At 44.4% G+C, this 13,096-nt stretch overlaps 1 protein-coding gene across 1 annotated transcript; it reads right to left on the bottom strand.

Moving 5' to 3' along the window:
• Nucleotides 1-1,461: 1,461 nt before the first annotated feature.
• LOC123125925 (uncharacterized) lies at nucleotides 1,462-10,478 on the bottom strand (the record flags this gene model as incomplete). The annotated part of the gene is made up of 2 exons (XM_044546363.1): nucleotides 10,170-10,478; nucleotides 1,462-1,719 (listed from the first exon to the last, which is right to left on the bottom strand). Coding segments are annotated over exons 1-2 (567 nt in total), but the record flags the coding sequence as incomplete, so codon positions are not given.
• Between the last annotated feature and the right edge of the window lie 2,618 nt (nucleotides 10,479-13,096).

Genomic DNA, 13,096 nt, shown 5'->3' with positions numbered 1-13,096 from the left:
TTTTTTTGCCAAAAGTACCTGGCAGGCAATTTTACCTGCTCCCTCCGGTCCAAATCGAAGGACACAACTCTAATGTGTTCTCTCCATTTTAAAATAAATGTCTCAATTTTATACTAGTTCTAGTACAAATTTATATTAAGTTTGAAGCAACTTCAACAGCCCACCCAAACGGACGGCGCTTTTGTCCGTTTGGGTCGGCCGCCCGCCCGGCGTCCGCCCTGTTTTAGATTTGGGTCGGCTGTGCGCCCAACGCGCCGACTCATTTCATGTCCGCACGCAATTTTTAAAAAGGGCCCGCGTCCATCAATCATGCCAGCGGCCATGTCTCATGCCGGCACCATGCCAGCGCCGGCATACAATGTCGGCTTCAAAATATCACCACACAGTTCATGCCGGCGCACCCACCAGCGGCCGGCACACATGCCAGCACACACAAAAGGGGTGGGACTTGAGTTCGACCACGCCATCACGGCCCCGTGGTCATGCCAGCACACCTGTCGGCATACAAAAAAAGATGGCGCTCGCCGCCATAGAACAGTCGTCGAACTTGAGCATGTCGGCCTGCATCTTCTCGAACCACGGCCTCTTCCTCGGCGACACGGTGTTGAGATCCACCTTCATGATCTTCACCTCGGTCATCATGCTCGTGAGAGCCAATTCTTTCGCCTTGGTCTTGGCGTTGGCGGCCTCGATCTCTAGCATCTTGGCTTGCTTCTCCGCCTCCACCTCAAGCATCTTGGCTTGCTTCTCCGCGTCCATCTTAAACCTCCTCCTTTGAATCTCCATGAAGGCGTTCATTTGCTCTTCTTTGTAACGCCGGCGCTCCTCCTCCCTTAAGTTCTTCTTACTCATCATGCCCTCCAAGCTTGCGATCAAGGCGTTCGAGCCGCATCCCGCTTGTCCTCCTTCTTGGAGTTGGTCTTCCCCCGCGGTCGTGCCTTCTCGCCGTCCCCAACCTCCTCCACGGCTTGCTTCCCCCCACGCGACTTGAGTGCGGCATATTGCGCCTTGAACTTCTCCTCGTCTTTGATGACCCTAAAGCAATGGGAGAGGTTGAAGCACTTGCCATTGTGTTGGACCTTGAATGCCTCCAAAGCTTGAAATGCCTACAAATGTACTTCACGCAGGCATATTGGCAAATGGTATGCAAAATGAACACGCAAGGATAAACGGAATGACACAAAAGAGGGCGGCTTGCTAGCATACCATGTCTTGCATGCTGATGCCGCTCATGGGGCGGGCCTTGCCGCTCTCAAGAGTGGCACAAAACGTTTTGCACTCTTGTTGGATCACCCTCCATCGCTTCAAAATGGACACCCACCCGCGCGTGCTTACTATTTGGTACGGTGGAAACTTCTTGTGCTCATGGAACTCACGGTGGACACGAATCCAAAAAGTTGAATGCTTTTGTTCGGCGCCCGTCTTGGGGTCTTGCCCAATGTGTCTCCAACACTCACAAAGAAGCTTGTCCTCGGCCGCCGTGTATGCCTTGGTCCGCTTGCTCTTGCGCTTCGGCTTCGCCCCGGTGGCTTGGTTGGCGAGCTCGTCCTCGAACAAAGGCTCCCCTTCGATGTCGCACTCGTCCTCTTCCTCTTGCCCGTAGTCCTCCGGAAACTCATGGTCGAGTGGGAAGCCGTCTAGGTCCAGGCCGACATGATCACGCATGAAGACCGCCTGATCTTGATCAAAGGTGGACGGCGTGAACGCCCCTCGGCCATCCTGGTGCTACCTCTTGAGCACTGCGTTGGTTTTCCCTTGAAGAGGAAAGGGTGATGCAGCAAAGTAGCGTAAGTATTTCCCTTAGTTTTTGAGAACCAAGGTATCAATGTAGTAGGAGGCTACGCACGAGTCCCTCGCACCTACACAAAACAAATAAATCCTCGCAACCAACGCGATAAGGGGTTGTCAATCCCTACACTGTCACTTACGAGAGTGAGATCTTATAGATATGATAGGATAATAATTTTGGTATTTTTGTGATAAAGATGCAAAGTAAAATAAAAGCAAAGTAAAAAAGCAAAGGAAATAAATAAGTATTGGAATACTAATATGATGAAGATAGACCCGGGGGCCATAGGTTTCACTAGTGGCTTCTCTCGAGAGCATAAGTATTTTACGGTGGGTGAACAAATTACTATTGAGCAATTGACAGAATTGAGAATAGTTATGAGAATATCTAGGTATGATCATGTATATAGGCATCACGTCCGAGACAAGTAGACCGACTCCTGCCTGCATCTACTACTATTACTCCACTCATCGACCGCTATCCAGCATGCATCTAGAGTATTAAGTTCATAAAAAAGAGCAACGCCTTAAGCAAGATGACATGATGTAGAGGGATAAATTCATGCAATATGATAAAAACCCCATCTTGTTATCCTCGATGGCAACAATACAATACGTGCCTTGCTGCCCTTACTATCATTGGGAAAGGACACCGCAAGATTGAACCCAAAGCTAAGCACTTCTCCCATTGCAAGAAAGATCAATCTAGTAGGCCAAACCAAACTGATAATTCGAAGAGACTTGCAAAGATAACCAATCATACATAAAAGAATTCAGAGAAGATTCAAATATTGTTCATAGATAATCTTGATCATAAACCCACAATTCATCGGTCTCAACAAACACACCGCAAAAGAAGATTACATCGAATAGATCTCCACGAGAGAGGGGGGACATTGTATTGAGATCCAAAAAGAGAGAAGAAGCCATCTAGCTAATAACTATGGACCCGAAGGTCTGAGGTAAACTACTCACACTTCATCGGAGGGGCTATGGTGATGATGTAGAAGCCCTCCGTGATCGATGCCCCCTCCGGCGGAGCTCCGGAACAGGCCCCAAGATGGGATCTCGTGGGTACAGAAGGTTGCGGCGGTGGAATTAGGTTTTTGGCTCCGTATCTGATCGTTTGGGGGTACGTAGGTATATATAGGAGGAAGGAGTACGTCGGTGGAGCAACAGGGGGCCCACGAGGGTGGAGGGCGCGCCTTGGGGGGTAGGCGCACCCCCCTACCTCGTGGCCTCCTCCTTTATTTCTTGACGTAGTGTCCAAGTCTCCTGGATCTTGTTCGTTCTGAAAATCACGTTCCCGAAGGTTTCATTCCGTTTGGACTCCGTTTGATATTCCTTTTCTGCGAAACTCTGAAATAGGCAAAAAACAGCAATTCTGGGCTGGGCCTCCGGTTAATAGGTTAGTCCCAAAAATAATATAAAAGGGAATAATAAAGCCCAATAATGTCCAAAACAGTAGATAATATAGCATGGAGCAATCAAAAATTATAGATACGTTGGAGACGTATCAAGCATCCCCAAGCTTAATTCCTGCTCGTCCTCGAGTAGGTAAATGATAAAAACAGAATTTTTTATGCGGAGTGCTACTTGGCATAATTTCAATGTAATTCTTCTTAATTGTGGTATGAATATTCAGATCCGAAAGATTCGAGACAAAAGTTTAATATTGACATAAAAATAATAATACTGCAAGCATACTAACAAAGCAATTATGTCTTCTCAAAATAACATGGCCAAAGAAAGTTATCCCTACAAAATCATATAGTCTGGCTATGCTCTATCTTCACCACACAAAGTATTTAAATCATGCACAACCCCGATGACAAGCCAAGCAATTGTTTCATACTTTTGACATTCTCAAACTTTTTCAATCTTCACGCAATACATGAGCGTGAGCCATGGACATAGCACTATATGTGGAATAGAATGGTGGTTGTGGAGAAGACAAAAAGGAGAAGATAGTCTCACATCAACTAGGCATATCAACGGGCTATGGAGATGCCCATCAATAGATATCAATGTGAGTGAGTAGGGATTGCCATGCAATGGATGCACTAGAGCTATGAGTATATGAAAGCTCAACAAAAGAAACTAAGTGGGTGTGCATCCAACTCGCTTGCTCACGAAGACCTAGGGCATTTTGAGGAAGCCCATCATTGTAATATACAAGCCAAGTTCTATAATGAAAAATTCCCACTAGTATATGAACGTGACAAAATGAGAGACTCTCTATCATGAAGATCATGGTACTACTTTGAAGCACAAGTGTGGTAAAAGGATAGTAACATTGTCCCTTCTCTCTTTTTCTCTCATTTTTTTATTTGGGCCTTTCCCCTTTTTTATGGCCTCTTTTTTTTCGTCCGGAGTCTCATCCCGACTTGTGGGGGAATCATAGTCTCCATCATCCTTTTCCTCACTTGGGACAATGCTCTAAAAATGAAGATCATCACACTTTTATTTTCTTACAACTCAACAATTACAACTCAATACTTGGAACAAAATATGACTCTATATGAATGCCGCCGGCGGTGTACCGGGATATGCAATGAATCAAGAGTGACATGTATGGAAGAATTATGAACGGTGGCTTTGCCACAAATACGATGTCAACTACATGATCATGCAAAGCAATATGACAATGATGGAGCGTGTCATAATAAACGGAACGGTGGAAAGTTGCATGGCAATATATCTCGGAATGGCTATGGAAATGCCATGATAGGTAGGTATGGTGGCTGTTTTGAGGAAGGTTTATGGTGGGTGTATGATACCGGCGAAAAGTGCGCGGTATTAGAGAGGCTAGCAATGGTGGAAGGAAGAAGAGTGCGTATAATCCATGGACTCAACATTAGTCATAAAGAACTCATATACTTATTGCAAAAATCTACAAGTTATCAAAGCAAAGTGTTACGCGCATGCTCCTAGGGGGATAGATTGGTAGGAAAAGACCATCGCTCGTCCCCAACCGCCACTCATAAGGAAGACAATCAATAAATAAATTATGCTCTGACTTCATCACATAACGGTTCACCATACGTGCATGCTACGGGAATCACAAACTTTAACACAAGTATCTCTCAAAGTCACAACTACTCAACTAGCATGACTCTAATATCACCATCTTTATATCTCAAAACAATTATCAAGCATCAAACTTTTCTTAGTATTCAACACACTCATAAGAAAGTTTTTACTAATCTTGAATACCAAGCATATTAGGATTATTCAAGCAAATTACCATGCTATTTAAGACTCTCAAAATAATCTAAGTGAAGCATGAGAGATCAATATTTTCTATAAAACAAATCCACCACCGTGCTCTAAAAGATATAAGTGAAGCACTAGAGCAAAAACTATATAACTCAAAAGATATAAGCGAAGCACATAGAGTATTCTAACAAATTCCAAATCATATATGGCTCTCTCAAAAGGTGTGTACAGCAAGGATGATTGTGGTAAAATAAAAAGCAAAGACTCAATTCATACAAGACGCTCCAAGCAAAACACATATCATGTGGTGAATAAAAATATAGCTCCAAGTAAAGTTACCGATGGAAGTAGACGAAAGACGGGATGCCTTCCGGGGCATCCCCAAGCTTTGGCTTTTTGGTGTCCTTAGATTATCTTGGGGGTGCCATGGGCATCCCCAAGCTTAGACTCTTGCCACTCCTTGTTCCATAATCCATCAAATCTTTCACCCAAAACTTGAAAACTTCACAACACAAAACTCAGCAGAAAATGTCGTGAGCTCCGTTAGCGAAAGAAAACAAAAGACCACTTCAAGGTACTGTAATGAACTCATTCTTTATTTATATTGGTGTTAAACCTACTGTATTCCAACTTCTCTATGGTTTATAAACTCTTTTACTAGCCATAGATTCATCAAAATAAGCAAACAACACACGAAAAACAGAATCTGTCAAAAACAGAACAGTCTGTAGTAATCTGTAACTAACGCAAACTTCTGGAACTCCAAAAAATCAGCCAAAATAGGACGACCTAGCCAATTTGTTTATTGATCAGCAGCAATTGGAATCAGTATTTTAGCACGTTCTGGTGATTTTTTAACAATTATTTTCGTGAACAGAAAGTTTCTGGAAATTACAGCAAGATCAAATAACTATCATCCAAGAAGATCCTATAGGTTTAACTTGGCACAAACACTAATTAAAACATAAAAACACATCTAACCAAAGGCTATAACAAATATTTATTGAAAAACATAAAGGAAAAATATTGGGCTGTCTCCCAACAAGCGCTTTTCTTTAAAGCCTTTTAGCTAGGCATTGATAATTTTAATGATGCTCACATGAAAGACAAGAATTGAAGCACAAAGAGAGCATCATAAAACACGTGACAAACACATCTAAGTCTAACATACTTCCTATGCATAGGCATCTTATAGAAAAAACAAATTATCATAGCAAGAAAAACTAGCATATGCAAGGAAGCGGAAAGGAACAATAGCAATCTCAACATAGCACTAGTAGAAAAGGGGGCTTTTGTCCCGGTTGGTAAGGGCCTTTAGTCCCGGTTTTTGAACCGGGACTAAAGGGTCGTTACTAATGCCTCCCCCCTTTAGTCCCGGTTCTTACACGAACCGGGACTAAAGGCCGTCCACGTGGACGCAGCCTGGAGCTCCACCTTTAGTCCCGGTTGGTGTTACTAATGATATTTTTTTTGAAAAAAAAATTTGCGAATTTTTTTTATTTTTTTTTTATTTTCAAATTTCTGAATTATTTTAACCTCTAATCTCTAATCACCACCCCTCATCACTGCTCAATTTATCCTCTAATCTCTAATCACCCCTCATCATTCCAAATCATCTAACTTCCCGGACGGTCACCCATCCTCTCACTACTCCAGCCTGAGCACGCTTAACTTTCGGGTTCTATTCTCCTTCGTTTCCAAGTCTGCACTTGTTGTTTTCCTGACAATAGTAAGATGTCAATTCTATTAACCCTCAGGAATTTAGCTTGAGCATGAATTGACACATTTCACTGTTTGAGTTTGAAACTATTGTTTTAAAAAACAATAATTATTTAGTAACACTAATATTTCTGGAATAATTAGTTTGACCATTGTTTGACCACAGTTTGACCAGATTTGACACAAATTCAAAAAAACTAAAATAATTATTTAGTAACACTAATATTCTAGAATAATTAGTTTGACCATTGTTTGACCACAGTTTGACCACAGTTTGAATTTTTTTGAATTTTTTTGCCTCTCCAGGTCTTAAAAGCCCTGTATCTTTTTCTGTTAGGTTTTTGAGGATTTTGAAAATGTTTAACGGGGTTCCCCAGTTAAATTCGGATGTAACTTTTCGAGTAGATGATTTTTCATATAAAAAACTTTTTCATCCGAGTTCGTATGCAAAAGTTATGCCCATTTTAAGAAATTCCAGAGAGATTTTGCAAATAAAGTCGAAATTCATATTTGTTAATTTTCCCAACAACTAGACCACATATCACATGGGAAACTTATTTTATTTTATTTTTTTGATATTTCCATCATTTTCTTTTGTTTTTTCTAAAACTGAAAAGGCGGTCCACAGGGGGGGTAGAGTTTGATGGGCCCTTTAGTACCGGTTCGTGCCATGAACCGGTACTAATGCCTCAAAGCCCATTAGTACCGGTTGGTGGCACCAACCGGGACTAAAGGACCCTTTAGTCCCGGTTGGTGCCACCAACCGGTACTAATGGGCATTGCACCCTTTAGTCCCGGTTCGTGGCACCAATCGGGACTAAAGGGCCCAGGTGAACCGGGACTAATGCCTTAGCCGCACGAACCGGGACCAATGCTCACATTAGTCCCGGTTCGTGACTGAACCGGGACTAATGTGAATATTGCCCTGTGACGAAAGCCCTGTTTTGTACTAGTGTAGCGAGAGGTAATTTAGTAACATGAAAATTTCTATAACCATATTTTCCTCTCTCATAATAATTACATGTAGGATCATAAGAAAATTCAATAATATAGCTATCACATAACATATTCTCAACATGATCCACATGCATGCGAAGTTGACAATCTTCCAAAATAGTGGGATTATCATTAACTAAAGTCATGATTTCTCCAAACCCACTTTTATCAAAAAAATCGTAAGATTGAATATTATCCAAATATGTGGGATCTAAAGTTGACACTCTTCCAAACCCACTTTCAATATTATTGCAAACACTATTATCAATCTTATATTCATCATGGGGCTTAAATAAACTTTCAAGATCATAAGAAGAATCTCCCCAATCATGATTATTGCAACAGGTAGTGGACATAGCAAAACTAGCATCCCCAAGCTTAGGGTTTTGCATATTATTAGCATACTTTACATCAATAGAATTTATAATAAAATCATTGCAATCATGCTTTTTATTCAAAGATCTATCGTGAATCACTTCATAAAGCACTTCATCACAATTTTCAGATTCACGGATTTCAAGAAAAACCTTATAAAGATAATCTAGTGCATCCAAATCACTAGGAAATGGTTCATCATAATTGGATCTATTAAAAAGATTGGCAAGTGGATGAGGATCCATAGATATTAGCTTCTCTGTTTAGAAATAAATACTCAACTATTTCAACCAAACGAGCCAAGTAAGACATCAAGGCAAACGAAAAGACGAATGGAAAAAGGGCGAATAAAACGGCAAGGGTGAAGTGGGGGAGAGGAAAACGAGAGGCAAATGGCAAATAATGTAATGCGGGAGATAAGGGTTTGTGATGGGTACTTGGTATGTTGACTTTTGCGTAGACCTCCCCAGCAACGGCGCCAGAAATCCTTCTTGCTACCACTTGAGCACTGCATTGGTTTTCCCTTGAAGAGGAAAGGGTGATGCAGCAAAGTAGCGTAATTATTTCCCTCAGTTTTTGAGAACCAAGGTATCAATCCAGTAGGAGGCTACGCGCGAGTCCCTCGCACCTACACAAAACAAATAAATCCTCGCAACCAACACGATAAGGGGTTGTTAATCCCTACACGATCACTTACGAGAGTGAGATCTGATAGGATAATATTTTTGGTATTTTTGTGATAAAGATGCAAAGTAAAATAAAAGCAAAGTAAAAAAGCAAAGGAAATAACTAAGTATTGGAAGACTAATATGATGAAGATAGACCCGGGGGCCATAGGTTTCACTAGTGGCTTCTCTCGAGAGCATAAGTATTTTACGGTGGGTGAACAAATTACTGTTGAGCAATTGACAGAATTGAGCATAGTTATGAGAATATCTAGGTATGATCATGTATATAGGCATCACGTCCGAGACAAGTAGACCGACTCCTGCCTGCATCTACCACTATTACTCCACTCATCGACCACTATCCAGCATGCATCTAGAGTATTAAGTTCATAAAAACAGAGTAACGCCTTAAGCAAGATGACATGATGTAGAGGGATAAATTCATGCAATATGATAAAAAAACCATCTTGTTATCCTCGATGGCAACAATACAATACGTGCCTTGCTGCCCCTACTGTCACTGGGAAAGGACAACGCAAGATTGAACCCAAAGCTAAGCACTTCTCCCATTGCAAGAAAGATCAATCTAGTCGGCCAAACCAAACTGATAATTCGAAGAGACTTGCAAAGATAACCAATCATACATAAAAGAATTCAGAGAAGATTGAAATATTGTTCATAGATAATCGTGATCATAAACCCACAATTCATTCGGTCTCAACAAACACAGCGTAAAAGAAGGTTACATCGAATAGATCTCCATGAGAGAGGGGGAGAACATTGTATTGAGATCCAAAAAGAGAGAAGAAGCCATCTAGCTAATAACTATCGACCCGAAGGTCTGAGGTAAACTACTCACACTTCATGGGAGGGGCTATTGTGATGATGTAGAAGCCCTCCGTGATTGATGCCCCCTCCGGCGGAGCTCCGGAACAGGCCCCAAGATGGGATCTCGTGGGTACAGAAGGTTTCGGCGGTGGAATTAGGTTTTCGGCTCCGTATCTGATCGTTTGGGGGTACGTAGGTATATATACGAGGAAGGAGTACGTCGGTGGAGCAACAGGGGGCCCACGAGGGTGGAGGGCACGCCCTGGGGGGTAGGCGCGCCCCCCTACCTCGTGGCCTCCTCCTTTATTTCTTGACGTCGGGTCCAAGTCTCCTGGATCTTGTTCGTTCTGAAAATCACGTTCCCGAAGGTTTCATTCCGTTTGGACTCTGTTTGATATTCCTTTTCTGCGAAACTCTGAAATAGGCAAAAAACAGCAATTCTGGGTTGGGCCTCCGGTTAATAGGTTAGTCCCAAAAATAATATAAAAGTGAATAATAAAGCCCAATAATGTCCAAAACAGTAGATAATATAGCATGGAGCAATCAAAAATTATAGATACGTTGGAGACGTATCACCTGGCTTTGTGTCTCGTCGGGATCGTAGCCAGCGGCCGGTGCACCACCCTCGAAGACCATGTTCTGCATGTAGTCGTCGTCGCCGGAGGCCGGCATTCCATCGAACAGGTTGCGTGTGCCCGGTAGCTCGTCGGCTGGCATCTGCCGCGTGCATTTCCTCGCGCCTCCGGATGACGAGCCACCGGCCACCGGTGTGGCGTCGAGGTCGATGTGCGCGGGCGCTTGCGTGGAAGGCGCCACCACGCTCACCTCGGGCAAGCACTCCTCGGAGAGGCAGGAGGCCTGCGGGTAGACGTGGAAGCCGGGCATCGGGGTGCAAGCCGACGCGTGGGGCGAGTCGTGCAGCACCATCCGAGGGAACGCGGATGAGCCGGTGCTGGCCGCGGCCACGGCGGCGTTGACGAGGCCATGCTGGCTAGGTTTTAACCCTAGCATGTAGAGTGCCTCCCTCGTTGCCGCCGCGACACGGGCGTTTCTGACCTCCTGCTGCGCGGCGGCGTCGAGGTCCGTCGCGTGCCTCCGGCCCTTCCTCTTGGCAGACTCCCTTGCCCGCTGTGCGGGCGTCAGCGTCTTCTTCGGCTTGGACGCGGAGTCGTTCTTGCGGGGGGGCGAGGCTTGCCTTTGCCGGAGGGGGCGGTCGACATGCTGAACGAGGCGAGGGAGGCGAGGCCGGCGGCGGCGTCGAGGTCGTCGTCCATGACGGGGGAGGGGGGAGCGCGCGCGGGAGGCTTTTTTTGGGGGGAGATGGTGGGAAATGATGGAGGCTGCCATCGACCAACAGGCCCGGAGGCAGAAGAAGGCGCGCGCGCGCATCCGTCTCGTGTCCGCGCCGACGCAAATTTGGCTCAAAAATAGTCCGGGAATGGGTCGGCAGGCGGACGCCAAGCGGACGCGCGTCCGTTTGGGTCGGTGCGTTGGGCCGACTTTTGTGTCCGCGCCGACCCAAACGGACGCCAGCGGACGAAATAGGTCGCCCGTTGAAGTTGCTCTTAAAAGACTTATTTTGGGACGGAGGAGGACAAATTTAGTACAAACTTCACTAGCAGCATCAATTAATATGAATCGGAGGAAGTATATATATGTTCTTGTTGGTCAGCAGGGTTTAAAACCGAATTTTCTCTCTTCTGAAAATATATTCATATGCAACACTCCTGCGTATCAATGTTTAAAAATGTTGTGATTCAGATTACCGGTTAAAATTTAGTGAACAAACTCAGTACACAAAGGACAGCCCAATCTTGAAGGGAGCAACTGTCTCACACCTTGATTCTTTAGTCCTGCAGCTGAGAAATGTGTAGCATATGCCATTTCTAACCGGTTCCACTCCATTTTCACCCTACATGTTTGATGTTTAATTCAGATTTTGCTTACATCCTGACGAGTTACCTTTTCAACTATTATTTTCATGGGTGCGCAGTATTTGACTCTCTGAAGTTCTTTTATCTCACCCTTTCTGAATGTCGAGGGATGAATGTTGAGGACCAGCATGTTCACAGAGCCAAAACTGTTGAGTAAAACAACCGAGTGTTTTGCACGGTGCGGGTGACAGTGTTGCAGGTTGCAGCCGTCGCGCAGTAGGCGTACCTTCTAAACACTAGATTAGACCTATCATCAATGTATTACACCAATATATGGTATTTCTCGCAACAAACCTATATAATAGGTGTTTTGTGCAACACTAGCCCAAATAAATGGTGGTTTGTGCAATTCCCTACGTCAGAGTAGTATAAGGCACGCCTAACCTGGCGGCGCCGGCAGCCCTAAACGTACCACCTCTACTTCCACGAACACCGCCGGAGGGCCCCTGCTTGGGGCAGGCCTGCTGCGACAGGCCAAGGACGGTAGCCGTGACTCGCCCACGCCCACCTCTGTCGACGCCCACAAGGTGCTAGTCCGTTAAGGCTCCTCCACGCCCACAAGGTACGGATTCGTCATTCTGAATGAGCAATTGTGGATGGCTCGGATGCGTTTTGTTTTTGCAACAACATGGTATGTTCATCGTTCGACGATGAGTTCAAGGATGAGGGATTTGTGGTTCCTACTTTGGTCGTCAATGAGCACATCTCAAGCAAACGGCCATGTTTAGGGGATCGATCCCGAGCGATGCTCTGGGGTTGAATCGTAACAGAGAAAGTGGGCATTGCCTACTCTACAACGATTATTTCAAGCTCGGTCACCCACTATTCCCTCCCAATCTTTTTCGTCAACGCTTCCGCATGGCAAGACATGTGTTCAACCGTCTCCGAGAGGGACTGATGGGGTATGATGATTACTTCAAATACAAGCCTGATGCCATTGAAAAGGTTGGCTTCTCCTTTTATCAGAAATGTACCGAGGTTGCTCGAATCCTTGCATGGTCATACTTGAAGCTCTGGCATCACAAGATCTTTGGATTTGGCACTCTTTTTTGGGCATGGCAGGTTCTCACAATGACATCAACATGCTTCAGCGTTCTTAGGTGTTCGCTGGGCTTTCGGTACGCCAATCCCCAGATGTCAACTTTGAGGTCAATGACCACCAATACAACAAGGGATACTACCTAGCTGATGGTATTTATCCTCAATGGTCCATGATTGTCAAGACAAGCGTGTAGGAGAGATGAGGGTTAGGTTTGCCCAAGAACAAGAGAGTGCTAGGAATAATGTGGAGCATGTTTTGGTGTGCTCCAATCTTGATGGGCTATTTTTAGGCATCCTGCTAGAACACGGAGCACTCAGAAGATGTGGGAGATGATGATATGTTGTGTGATCATGCACATCATGATCATAGAGGATGAGTGTGATGACAGCCTCTTTGACTAAGGGTTGGATTTCTAGGGTGAAAACACTGAGCGTGGGTATGGACGAAAATGTATGCTTAGTTCACCCAATTTTATTAAGAAATGCGTGATTGGAAAACTCATTCAATTTCAAAATGATTTGGTTGAG

This window comes from Triticum aestivum, chromosome 5D, assembly GCF_018294505.1.
Source record: "Triticum aestivum cultivar Chinese Spring chromosome 5D, IWGSC CS RefSeq v2.1, whole genome shotgun sequence".
Lineage (NCBI taxonomy): Eukaryota > Viridiplantae > Streptophyta > Magnoliopsida > Poales > Poaceae > Triticum > Triticum aestivum.
Note: the sequence above shows the minus strand (reverse complement) of the source record. Positions and strands in the feature narration are given on the sequence as shown.